Source organism: Nematostella vectensis, chromosome 2 (assembly GCF_932526225.1).
Source record: "Nematostella vectensis chromosome 2, jaNemVect1.1, whole genome shotgun sequence".
NCBI lineage: Eukaryota > Metazoa > Cnidaria > Anthozoa > Actiniaria > Edwardsiidae > Nematostella > Nematostella vectensis.
Window position 1 is genome coordinate 9912137 of NC_064035.1, and position 14156 is coordinate 9926292.

Here is a 14156-nt window from a genome sequence, read left to right on the forward strand (position 1 = left end):
TATCCCATCGGGAGAAAAAAAAAACGTAGAAAGCCAGCGAAATTAACCTATCTAAAGAAAAAAAAAAATAAATATTCTTAAACAATATCCTAGTTTTTCTGTTCAAAGAGCGATTTGGACAAATTGAAGTGAAAGTTTGAAATTAACCTCTTTCCGGTCATTAAACTACTGCTTTTATCTCAAATTATTGCTCATTTTTCTTACTTTGAAAGGAAATATTGAAATCACCACCAACGTCACTCGCTGCATAAAAGAACAGAGAAACCAAATATTGTGAATAGTCATCAATGTGATAATAATGAAGAATTCTCATCTTCACGTCTCTGGAATCATGCCTTACTGGAACTTTTCAAACCCATGTCCATAAGATATCCCTGCCTTCTTTTTCTTTTTCTTCTTCTTCTTCTTCTTCCACTTGCCTTGATAACCTTGGCCAGCAACCTTCCAATTACCGTGGAAGTTCTGGTCCGATTCCCAGGATGCACGCATTGGGTGCTGCCTCTTATCCCATTGGTCAGATTCCCATGGAGCGCGCGCAGGGGCAGGCGGGAAGGTACCGGGAATGCGCTGCTGTCTGATGTGTTCCTCAAGAAACAGATTACAATCGATTCCAGCCCACGGGATGTCATGCCCCTGAAAGGGACGCACGCTGCACTCCTTCGCACCCCTCGCGTGCAAGTCCACATCAGGCTTCCGCGCACTTACACCGTACCTGCTATCAATGCCCTTGTATAGGCAGCAATGCAGCGCGCCAGGGGCGTGAGAAAGCAGATAACTCCCCTCAAATAGCTGGCTGAACGTGCTCATCAAACCAAACAGTAACTTGAAGCCAATTCCAGGGTTGAACCCGCATCCCGCACTAAGTATCTCGGTGAGTTTCAGCTTGTCCACACGCATGATCTCACTCGTATCCACGTCCACACGTGCGCAAAGTAGCGCAGTCCCGGGCCTCAGGAAAACTTTCGTCCACATACGCGCGGTCTGACTTGCCGTGAACCGCTCGTGGCCGTAACTCGGAAGGTACTCGGGCTTCACGGCCAACGAAAGAAAGTCATTGCCGATATCTCTTTGCATGTAGGCGTCTAGACTACACCGTAAGAGCAAATTGAATTTTCCTATTTTCCATAACGAATAAACGTAATTTGTTGATTCTATTGTTGTGTCGGGTTTGGCTCCAATGACACTTGGCTCCGTATTCGTGACAAGCGATTTAGAATCGAGCGCATTCGGCTCTGTAGTCGTAGGTTCTTCGGCTCCGATGACACTTGACCCTGTTTTCGTGACGGACGATCTAGATTCGAGCGCATATGACTCTTTATCCGGGGAGGATGTTTTAGCAGAGCTTGAAGCGTTTGCGTCGACATGAAGCATTTGTCTCAAGCATCGTTTGTAGAGTTCCTCGTTCAGATGCAGAGGCGTGCATTGTTTGCCCGGGAAAGGCTTTTCAATGAAAACGGTTTTGCTGCTATTTTCTATAGAAAAACAAACGGCACATGTGAAACTTAAACAGCCTCTGTCAGCCGCCTTTTTAGTCCCAGGCAAGGATGGGAATGTAACAAGACTGGAATGCCACATGACACGTGACAAAGGCGTGCCCTTTACTTGCAAGCCCCTGACAAGGACTGGAATGCCACAAGACATGTGACAAAGGCGTGCCCTTACCTCGAAGTCCGTGGCAAGGACTGGAATGCCACAAGACATGTGATAAAGGCGTTCCCTTTACTTGCAAGCCCCTGGCAAGGAATGGAATGCCACATGACACGTGACAAAGGCGTGCTCGTCACGTGCTTAATTTAATGTCACAAGTCACGTGACAAAGGCGTGCCCGTCAAGCGCTTAAACAAGGACACGCACTATAAAAGGGCCTGGACCAGGTCAACGGAAGGCTCAGTCGTTAGTAAACTGCTAAATGGTGCGAAGCTCCGAAGTTCAGTCAAGCATGTCTTGTTTGACCGCGAGGAGCGAAACCCAAACTTTTGAAGCGCTTTTCCTCTTGTTTGCTCGGTTTATTTTCTGTTGGCTACTAACAATGAATAACCCCCCAAAAGGGCAGGAATGTGCAGTAAAAAATTAGTTCAAATTATTAACGATAACAGAACTAAAAAGTCTCACTACCGACGCAATGCTACGGCGTGTTGTCATCTTGAAGTTTGAATTTATTCAGCCGAAAGTTGGCGGAGCTAAGCCCTTTTATAGAGCGGGTCCTTGTTTAACTTCGCTTGCAAGGATGGGGATGCCACAAGACACGTGACAAAGGCGTGCCCGTCAAGCGTTTACCTTGCAAGTCCCTGACATGAATAGGTATGTCCCATTCCTCACGGTAGTCCGGTGTCTGATTGTCTATCAGGGTCTCAATTGCACTGGAGCACGTGACAATGTCCACTTGGTGCTCCTTTGCCAAGCGGATAATGTTAGGGTCATCGCTAAGGCGGCTCGAGCTCTGAGGACAAATCCAACAACAAGATCATATTAAAGGTTTGTCTTAGTAGAACAAAGAACACCGAATATGTTGCGCGAGCCAAGCTTTCTAGAGTCGAGCACTTAAATTTTGCATTATATGAATGTTAATGAGTAAAACACTCACTAATTTGGAGCCCCCCCCCAAAAAAAAAAAAAAAAAAAAACACAACCCACGTAATCGGAAGCAGACAATTTTTTTACTTATACCTATTTTTAGGATAAAATCAAATATCCAGAAGTCTGTGTTAGTGGATAATACCCAGGATGTGAATTAGCACCTGTGTTTTACTCGTTGGTCTTGTTTGGTCCAGCTTGATCCTAGCTTCTGGAAGGGCAATATGTGGGATTCGTCCCTGATGCAACACGAGAGTATGATTAAATTAGTCTTCGGACGGAGGCGGGGATTGGGATGTGGGGGGAGGGGTGTCAATACGTGGAATTCGTCCCTGATAAAACAGGAGTTTATGAGTCAATAAGTCTTTGAGCCTGGGGAGGGGGGAGGGGGGCAATACTTGGAATTCGTCCCTTTGTCAATGAATTTGACATTAAGGGAGTAACAGAGTACTTATGTAGCTCGGTGTGATATAGACAAATCCTCAAGTGGAGGAGCAAATGAAGTAGGAACCTGGAGCAAGCTCTTGATGATCCATAGCGCCGAGTCTGGCTGTCGTCTGCACCAGGAGAACATGTTCTCCCGTCTGGACTCAAGCATTTTATTAAATAGCGATACTTGATAACTTGCAACTTGATGCATGTTCTTATAGGTTGGCTGTGAATACGGGAGCCCAACCCCATGCAACTTGATGCATGTTCTTATAGGTTGGCTGTGAATACGGGAGCCCAACCCCATGCAACTTGATGCATGTACCTATAGGTTGGTCTGTGAATACGGGAGCCCAACCCCATGCAACTTGATGCATGTTCTTATAGGTTGGCTGTGAATACGGGAGCCCAACCCCATGCAACTTGATGCATGTACCTATAGGTTGGTCTGTGAATACGGGAGCCAAACCCCATGCAACTTGATGCATGTACCTATAGGTTGGTCTATGAATACGGGAGCCAAACCCCATGCAACTTGATGCATGTACCTATAGGTTGGTCTGTGAATACTTACATCTTGAAGCATGTTGTGTGCAAACTCTAACCCTGGATCTATATGGGAGCCAAGCCATTTGTGGTGTAGAAATACTTACAACTTGAAGCAAGTTCTTGACAAACTCAAGTGCTGGGTCGGTCTGGAACTGCGCTCCGACCGTGACACCAATTGTCTTCTGAAGCAAGTAGAATTGCTGCCGAAAAACATGAAAACATAAATTAACAAGAACACTACGACTGTTCTACGCTCCTTCCACGAACCGCTGTAGCGCCTGCAAATGTAATAATTACCCGCAAATGTAATAAGGTTTTAAGGTTATGAATTTTCAGTCTTTAGTTATTTTCTGTTTTCAGCCTATTATGGGCAATAATTGATAAATCCAGGATGTAATAGTGGTCAATTTTTATATCGTATAATTTTTTTATCGTGCCATAATTCATAACAGATTCGAGGGGTTAAGAACGCAACTAAAATATTTATTAAAATTATTCTTTAATGTTTATAAACATTCCAAAATATTTTAAAAAGTTCACGAAAAAAAAGAGATAGCTCTTCGGCAACTACCGCAATAAGGAACAAGATTGCAAAATGCAAATGTGGTGAAATTTGCGATATACTAGGTAAAAAACTAACTAAACAAACAAACTAAAACGTACCGGGTAACACTGTGCTCTTGTGCAGGCTTTATTTTCCTAAAGAAGGTAAAAAAAAAAATGTGTTATTGCGCAAAGTTGTATTTACAATCCTACCCAATACTTTTCGACAAAGAGACTTATCATAAGAGTGAAATATCAACATTGTGCATCTTGCAGCGGCTATGTTGCGCGGCAGAACGAGAAAGCGCTGGACCCAGGCGTTAAAATACATGTCATACGTTCATTACACCTCAACAGTAAAGGATAGCATTTCTATAAGATGTCAAGACCGATTTTTCTATCATAGTAGAGTAAAACCCCCAATACATGTGGATACTTTCTCACAATCCCGCCTTAAACAATATTTGTATCTTTTACTATATAGCGAACACCTGGTTTGAAATCTCTCGTTGTGAACGAAAAGATTCTTGTAATTGATTCTATGCTCATTTCATGATATTCGGTGTAGTTGCAGGTGCTTACCAATGTATCTAAAGAAAAATGGGCTATTGGAAGCACACTCTCTTGTAGTGAATATAAGCTACATGGTGTAAGGTACATTTATTATCTTCACAAAAATACTAATCTTGAAGGCCAAATGTTTTGCCTCATTTTTAATCTACTCAAAACGACTAAGGGAATACAAAGCAATTGTGTAATTTTTAGCCTTTAGGATTCGGATATGGTTGAAGTTATTCGCCTTCTTGATCAGAGGGATTGACGCGTCTTTGACTCTGATATAAGCCGTGAGACACAATCAGCTAGGCAGTTAATTAGGCACGTCAGTTAGCTAGTCAAGTAAACGACAATGTATTAGTCACCTTAGTCTAAGTTAGTTAATTAATGTATTAGTTAGGTAATCCAATAGCTTTAGTTAGTTAGTAATAAAGTTTAGATAGGTAATTAGTGTTAGTGGATGAGTATTACACGCGCAAATCAGCTATGCTGCAATTACTATCGTGTTTAAATAAATGCATTTTATTATCATTGTTGTTGTTGTTGCTGACGTTGTTGTTGTTGTTGTAATTGTAATTGTTATTGTTATTACCATCACCATCACCGATGTCACTCTTTTAGGACAGTATTAAATGTTTGTTAATACTCAACTCTGTGGATTTTTATTTAATTTTAACAAAAGTAAAAAAGCAGCAGTGTAATATTACCTAAGTTACCTAGATGTTGATAAGAATAACATTCCTTCCCCTTTTACTTTTCTAGACTACCCAATTTCAATCTAGCTTTTGTGTTCCTTTACTTTATGCAAAATTCTTTAAAAATATTGATCCAGAGTTAGTTTGTATTCCTTGTTTTCTTTCCAGTTGTTGTTTCAAGAAGGCTAAGCACAGTTTTGACCTCTATTTCGTCTGCCCCGAGCCATGGGCGAGACCAAATCGTGAATTCGCAAACTCGCACCAGATCACTCGGGTACTGAGGACTCTCAATGTCTACATCACACAACCAGTGGGTAATCTCATCGCATTTAGTATTTGGATTCAGAACTGGTCCTACAGTGGACTGTGTAAAGGACTCCTTGGACTACTTGCTTTGCCACAGTTACGTTCCCTTGAAAGGCAGCAATCGTCATTTCACCGGTTATGCTTTTCCCTACCATTGCCGATTGTTTTGCCGATAGAAAAATGTTATGTATTGCGTGACACTCCAGGCGAAATGTCACGCTGTGGTCCCTCATTAGTCGCATAGACTGACGTCATAAGAGGTTACGTATTGCGTGACACTCCAGGTCATTAGTCTCACAGATTCATTAGTCTGACGTCATAAGAGGTTCTCTCATCAGTCTGCAGCTCTGGACGGATGGAAGACCAAGGATAAGCGCCTGAAGTTGGATGTAAGACCAGCGGACGATCGCGTTGTCGCACACCACCTAATGGCGGCAGAGTAGTCGCCCGTCTGGTGAGTTTAGTGTAGCAGTATGTTCATGTTACTCGTGTGCGCGCGCTTGTCGTATACTCACGCGCAATAGAAGGAGTGTTTTCACGTGCGGTTTGGCAACGCGGACGCCGACGGCAGAAAACAATGGAAAATGATTCAGAATTCAATAGCAGCATGTGGAAATGTGTTTCGCTTGATACATTTCAGCCGTTTTCCGTAAAACCACGGACGTGAGAACTTCAAGTTTCACGGTCAATTGAGAATGCGGACGTTTGCACTGTTAACTCCACTAACTACGTTCGCTGCTGTAGAAATAGGTTTTTATCTAGCCTGATTCTGTTTTTTTTTGCTTTCTTGCAAGTTAACGGCCTTGACCAACCATAAAACCAATTAAATATTGTTTGCAAAGTTGATCGCATAATATGAAAACTTTTTAAAATGTGGAATTGCAATTTTACCTGTGATAAAAATATCAACGCAAAACAACTTTTCGGTGTATTTCATTCGACACACAGAAATTATTTAGAAAAAAAATCGACCACTTGAATAAAGAGGAATTTACTCTGTGTTAGTACAAATATGGTATAAACATCAAAGTATAAGTACATTTACATAAGTTACTAATGCTACACCGAAACAAGCTTAAAATGAAAAGGCAAAACAATTTTGTGAATATGAATCGCGTAAATTACTGATGTGACTACACTCCTTTTTCTATAATTATATAACCTGTTTTTTTTTTTTTTAAAATATCCAGTCTGAGACTTCACAAAAAATTCTTTGCATACACTAAGAGGCTCGGATAGCAGAAAAGTTTGGTTTTGTTAGTATTCTGCGTTCTAAAATGCAGAATCAACGAACTTTTGCAGCACCTTGTAGAACGATTAAGGTAAAAAAATAAAGGACTATATCAAAAAGCCATAACGTCTAAAAAAATAATAAAATACATACAAGACATCTAAAGAAACGAGCAAACAGATAGCTAATGACTAGGTTTGTATTGCAGCGGCTAAGGGCCGTACAGAAATGTCGAGACTTCTGTTGAGACCAGAGCTGTCCATAGACTCCTGGTCCCAGGGGTCTGTGCGGGATCATTCGTCCTGTCCCCAGGGGTCTGGGTCGGCAGGCGAATGGATCATGGGATCCTTACGGGACCAAGTTTCCCGTCCCGCGGGAATAGTAACATCTGCCCGCGACATGCTGATAGACTATCGAGACAACATATACGAGAGAGTACAAGGGCACCCACACGTACAGCGTGCCTTGAGGTGAGCGGCAAAACACTTAAAGAGGCTTAGTCATAGTTTTCCGTGGGCCACGGATTAACATTTCTGCATTAAACACGAGACAAAGCTAACCCACAGAATCATCGTACGTGAATAGCGGTGAATATAAAGTTTAGTTCCCAATCTCCTGGTCTCAGAGGGCAAGATCTACCTTGGGAGGTTCAATGTAGCTTGTGTAGTATGTAGGGATTGCGCCTCTTACCCAAGGTTTCGAGGCCAGATCTACCGTGAGAGGTTCCCTAGAGATGTATAGCTTATGTAGTGTGTAGGGCTTGCGCCTCTTACTCAATGTCCCGGGGACAGATGTACCGTGAGAGGTTCCCTAGAGATGTATAGCTTATGTAGTGTGTAGGGCTTGCGCCTCTTACTCAATGTCCCGGGGACAGATGTACCGTGAGAGGTTCCCTAGAGATGTATAGCTTATGTAGTGTGTAGGGCTTACGTCTTTTACCCAATGTTCCGAGGCCAGATCTACCGTGAGAGGTTCCCTAGAGATGTATAGCTTATGCAGTGTGTAGGGCTTGCGCCTCTTACTCAATGTCCCGGGGACAGATGTACCGTGAGAGGTTCCCTAGAGATGTATAGCTTATGTAGTGTGTAGGGCTTGCGCCTCTTACCCAAGGTTCCGAGGCCATATCTACCGTGAGAGGTTCCCTAGAGATGTATAGCTTATGTAGTGTGTAGGGCTTGCGCCTCTTACTCAATGTCCCGGGGACAGATGTACCGTGAGAGGTTCCCTAGAGATGTATAGCTTATGTAGTGTGTAGGGCTTGCGCCTCTTACCCAAGGTTCCGAGGCCATATCTACCGTGAGAGGTTCCCTAGAGATGTATAGCTTATGTAGTGTGTAGGGCTTGCGCCTCTTACTCAATGTCCCGGGGACAGATGTACCGTGAGAGGTTCCCTAGAGATGTATAGCTTATGTAGTGTGTAGGGCTTGCGCCTCTTACTCAATGTCCCGGGGACAGATGTACCGTGAGAGGTTCCCTAGAGATGTATAGCTTATGTAGTGTGTAGGGTTTGCGCCTCTTACTCAATGTCCCGGGGACAGATGTACCGTGAGAGGTTCCCTAGAGATGTATAGCTTATGTAGTATGTAGGGCTTACGTCTTTTACCCAATGTTCCGAGGCCAGATCTACCGTGAGAGGTTCCCTAGAGATGTATAGCTTATGCAGTGTGTAGGGCTTGCGCCTCTTACTCAATGTCCCGGGGACAGATGTACCGTGAGAGGTTCCCTAGAGATGTATAGCTTATGTAGTGTGTAGGGCTTGCGCCTCTTACTCAATGTCCCGGGGACAGATGTACCGTGAGAGGTTCCCTAGAGATGTATAGCTTATGTAGTGTTTAGGGCTTGCGCCTCTTACCCAAGGTTCCGAGGCCATATCTACCCTGAGAGGTTCCCTAGAGATGTATAGCTTATGCAATGTGTAGGGCTTGCGCCTCTTACGCAAGGTTCCGAGGCCAGATCCACCGTGAGAGGTTCCCTAGAGATGTATAGCTTATGTAGTGTGTAGGGCTTGCGCCTCTTACCCAAGGTTCCGAGGCCAGATCCACCGTGAGAGGTTCCCTAGAGATGTATAGCTTATGTAGTGTGTAGGGCTTGCGTCTTTTACCCAAGGTTCCGAGGCCAGATCCACCGTGAGAGGTTCCCTAGAGATGTCTAGCTTATGTAGTGTGTAGGGCTTGCGTCTTTTACCCAAGGTTTCGAGGCCAGATCTACCGTGAGAGGTTCCCTAGAGATGTATAGCTTATGTAGTATGTAGGGCTTGCGTCTTTTACCCAAGGTTCCGAGGCCACATCTACCGTGAGAGGTTCCCTAGAAATCAAGGCTTGTTTTCTTCCCTAGGTTTAGACTGCAGCATCCGGTAATTGCAACGTTTCTTGCGATGTGCATCGCCGTCATCTCAGCGCCAGCGGTCTGTGTTAGTGCCATAGTCGGAGTGTGCTTCCTGTGTACGTTAGTGACCGCGTGCATGTTTGGAGCCTGTGTGCTCGTCTGCTGGTTGATAGGCATCTGCTTTGCCTCAAGTGGTCCGTTATGCGTGGTAGCCTTCTTCGCTTCCCAAGCGTACCTCTTATACCGATTCGTACGCTTCACCTACTGGCTCCAGAGGCGACTTTCGATTAAGATCGCTGCGTGCATCAACTCCGGCCGTATCTTCATGGGGATAAATCGTCGGGAGGCGCGCTGGAAGCAATGGTCCGAGCTGAGAGAACAGGTACTACTGCGCATGACTCAAACATGTGACACGTGGACAGCCACGCCCACCAGGTATTACCGAGAGCGTTTGACTGACATCAAGACCTGGGCTCAAAATACCTATGAGGAGTTGGTCACCGTCATTTATAGAGCTTTCCGTATCTTAAATCGACGTACCCAGGCAACCAGAGACATGATTAACGACATTGTCTCATTACCAAAGAGAGTCCAAGTCCGGGTCTTCAAGCGCCTCCTGGCAACAAAGGATATGATTGACAGAGGAACCTCGTCGTCAAGAAGATTCCTACACCAGGTCAGCGCGCTTGTGGCCAAGGACATTCAACTCATTTTAGGGGTTATCAAGCCTGTCTCGCGCCGAATTCTGAAGGATGCTAACACGGACGTCACTTGCCGCGAATACCAGATTTCACCATGTGACACACAAGAACCAAGCATCAAGACCCAGACAACGGCAGAAACTCACGTCCGATTCCGATACAGGCCACCCATGGCCATGACCAACAGAGTTGTCATTGGGGCCCTAGCGCCGAAAATCCATTTCATTCCGGACCACCCTTCAGCCTCATATAAAAGGCAAGGAGCTGCCAATGGTGGTGGTTGGGGCACCATGTCAAACAGCGCCCAATACTCATATGATGCACGCATGCGCACCATGGACTTTGACATGGACTCGGATGGGGAGCCTGTGGAGAGAGCTGCCGAGGAGGGCAAGGTCGAGCTCAGCTCAAGTGACAGTGATCAGGAGTTCTATGAGGCAGAGGAACCTGCTGCATTCTTAGAGGTGGATATGCAAGAGAGTGATAATACGCCTGTGGAATCTGCTTCTGTTGAGTCTGCTGCAGTGGCAGATAATAGCCGCACCCGTTATCGCTGGTGGCATCTAAGGTGGGGCAGGCAGTAAAAGATGCAAACCTCACACTGGCTGCAGATCACTCTTCTAATGACATGGCTTTGTGAAGCCTTAGAGACAGAGACTCTCAAGACAGCTATAGGCCGTCTTTTTATCCTTCAAAGTACCATAATTATACAATAAGCCTCTCCTCTTACATTGATCATTAAAAAATCACCCTATCCCATTCCCAAGGCTTGCAAACAAGTCATATTTCTTATTTGAATAATTATGGTATTCTCTATGGACCAAAGCTGGAACTTGAAAAATCACTGAATCTTAAAGCTTTTAATTTTAATGAAAACAGGATTTTCAACAAAAACAGAGTCAAGATATAAAAGCACAGTGGGAAGTGCGCAGTTTCAATTTTTCTTCAACATCAACCAATCAAAAAGCATTTATTTGGATGTATTGTTACCACCATTTATAGCGTGATGACACTTAAATTAAAAATTCCTCATCAATAGATGAGATGTAAATTTACCCCCAAAAATATATACAAAAAACTATTTTCCAAAAATTATTGAAAAAAATTTACCATGCTCAATTTGGTAACCCAATTAAATTTCTTTGTTCTCTGCCTTTGCAGATTAATTTGATTGGTTAGCATAATATTTAATTGCTCAACTGCTGGGGCTTTGTGTATTTTGCCAACAAATGTTTTGCTCTGTTTTGTTGAGATTGACATAAAAGGCATGGTTATGAGTTCAGTGGAAGAATGAACGTGCGAAGCAGAAGTCATTTCCATTCAATTTACAGAGCTACTGTGCAATTGTGATGATAACCCAAAGAAATGTAAAAAAAAGATTCCATGATGTACAGAAAGCACCTCAGTTCTATCGGAAAGTATTTTATTTAAAAAATACTTTATCAAGAATGATTTCTTAGCTTTATGATTGGGTGATATCAAGGACTAGCACTCACTCTAACCCTGTCTTCTTTATAGCTTTTTAAAAAACTGCTACATGTAATAATGTTTGTAAAAATAGACACATGTTTTATGCGACCTGACTTGAAAATTGAATTTAAAAAAGTTGTCAAACTTCGAAAGTTGTTGTTTTTATTGCACTAAATACTGTTGTATGACTTGAACAGACTTAACACACTTGCATCTGAAAGCAATCACATATCAAAATCATTTCTTATCAAACAACACTTCAGTTAGCCTTGTTATTGTTCAAGTGTCTTAGTAGGGTACATTAATCCAGAATTTTTTAGATGTGAAAAAGATTTTTAAAACATAAGAATTTTTATTAATTTTATGATGTATTGAGCTGTCAAACACTTATTCCATTGTATGCTAATCAGCTCACTTAAAACTATGTCTTGGTGGCATCACTAATTAAGCTCGGGCCAAGCAATAAAGATAGTTTATGACAGTTGGCGGGGACCCAAATATCATCAACTATCATGAGATATTTAAACATGTTCAAACTACATGATAGTTGATGATAGTGGCCACTATCGGCACTATCTAAGTCCAGAGGTTGACATTTTGCAATAATACCCCAGTTATCACTTTTTATTACAAGAGTAGAGTTTACCTGAGTGTTTGCATACCTGCAAGAGCTGTCTTGCTTCAGGGTGAATGTAGTTGTAATGTTCCACATTATCTCTTGCCTTGAGAAAAACAAAGTGCTGGAACTCCTGCTGCTCTGATAGAACTTGGCTCTTTAATCCCTAGTGATGGAATAGAAGAATGAGTTAAAGTGAGGTTTGAGTGCAAATGCTTGTCTGTTTTTTTTTTTTTTTTTTTTTGGGGGGGGGACAAAATGCTCAGATGATTTCAAGGAATGTGCCCAAATTCAGCTACCAATGAATGACCTATTTCCAAGAAGAGATATTTTAGCCATTGGCCTACTTGTCCTCCATTATCGTTTATGCAAAATTCCATGGGGGGGGTGGGGGGAAGGGGAGCAGCCTACCCTGTAACATCCACTTGTTACCGCAGCCCTTTCTACAGTAACATTGACATACCTGTGCAACCATTTGACCAGGTTCCACGTCGATGCCTTTCACTACGTTTTTGTACTCCTCCAGAATCATTTTATGGTCTTCAATGCTTAGTGAGGAGAATCGAGGGTAAGTACAATATCCAGTATTAGGACCGTCAGTGAACTTCTCTCTGCTACATTTTACATCACCAAGCTCAATAGTTTCCCTAGAGATGAAGTTCTGAAAGTACTCTGCAAGGCTTGATTGACCAATAAAATGATTGAACTGCTGCTCAGACACAAATGAGTTTTGCTTTAGGTCAGGCTCCATTTAAGGTCTGAGGAAACAAACAAGGGATAATTTACAATCGCGCTGCCTTGGACACTGAGGTGGGGGGGGGGGGGAGTGAAAACAAGCGATTTTATGATCTTCTTTAAAGCCGTTCACAACATCAGGCTTTTATCTGCGGCTCATATTTAATCCCGGCTTAATTAATCGATGTAAATCGATCATCGGTTTGCCAATCGATAAATTGATATTAATTGATGAAATAAGCCGATTAATATCGATTGATATTGGTAATCGATGATTAATTGATAGTCACACGAAGATATTCCTTAATTTCATCGATTTCACCAATTATCATCAGCTGTCATCGATTGACTACCCTGGCTTTGATATTTCATAACATTCTCCGGGGCCAACAAATGTTCATAATGTGAGTTTGTGTATCGAAAAATATGTTTACTGAATGACTGTCGTTGCGGTTGTTGATAGTCATTAGTGGAGCTATGATTTGTTGAAATGATCTTTAATGTTTTGCTCGTTTTGTCAACAGAGATCATAGCAGGCCGCTCGCTTCACTCATCTTGTCACGCAAGCTCGGCTCGAATTACGCATTTACTTCGACGCTTGTGTGCAGGGAGACACAATATAAAAGGCATTCGTTCTTTTATTCAAGGATCCACAAGGGTCCGTCAAAGGGAAAGGGGGTGGGCCAGCGAAGCCTGGATATGATACATTTGTACTCTTTTATGTTCTTTGCGATCGTTCAGATCATATTTAATGAAAATCGATTAAAATCGATATTTAATCGATTATGGTACCATCATCGATTACAAAGCGATGAAAGGTCACAAATTTGCACATCATCGATTAACCATCGATTTCCAATATTAATCGATTGATTAACATCGATTGATTTCGATTGATATCGATTTACATCGATTAATTACGCCGGGATTTAATATATGAGCTGATCTGTCTACCAGATAACATTGCTGCAAAATACTGACCATACTGATAGTATTACCTATTATTACAACAGCTTATGTGTATTTTTTCTTATACCACTAAACCCCTTGGATACAAGATAGTAAGCACCCCCTGCCCCCTTTTGGTTTAGCTCCCCTAGCATGAAAATTGTACAACCTTGGTTTAGCTCCCCTAGCATGAAAATTGTACCACCTTAGGGGAGAGAGGATTGTGAGCAAGAATTTGACAGAAAGGATCCTCGGTAGTTTTAATATGAAATCATTACCTTGAAATTACTAGTAGCACAGCTGCAGACGAAAATCACTCGAAGTTATGGAATGATTAAAAATAAAAGAGAAAACCGCTATTTGAGCGAAACATAGACAGCTGTCATTTCTTTCCATTTCGTAGCTCGCGCGCTCTATTAGCCCTAAATACATCATTCGCAACCAGCGGTGTCAGGAACAGATATGCCATGCGCATTCGT

At 42.6% G+C, this 14156-nt stretch overlaps 1 protein-coding gene and 1 long non-coding RNA gene across 2 annotated transcripts; one reads left to right on the forward strand and one right to left on the reverse strand.

Moving 5' to 3' along the window:
- Positions 1-155: 155 nt before the first annotated feature.
- On the reverse strand, positions 156-14118 carry LOC5521203 (little elongation complex subunit 2). Its single transcript, XM_048723157.1, has 8 exons — positions 13956-14118; positions 12458-12752; positions 12041-12160; positions 4216-4251; positions 3657-3752; positions 2739-2813; positions 2278-2440; positions 156-1472 (listed from the first exon to the last, which is right to left on the reverse strand). Exons 2-8 carry the CDS (start codon positions 12743-12745, stop codon positions 337-339), a joined length of 1914 nt encoding a protein of 637 aa, XP_048579114.1. The 5' UTR covers positions 12746-12752; positions 13956-14118; the 3' UTR covers positions 156-336.
- LOC116604249 lies at positions 5966-9352 on the forward strand. Its single transcript, XR_007306864.1, has 3 exons — positions 5966-6105; positions 7091-7352; positions 9217-9352. It is a non-coding gene; the product is annotated as an uncharacterized LOC116604249 (long non-coding RNA).
- Positions 14119-14156: the final 38 nt, after the last annotated feature.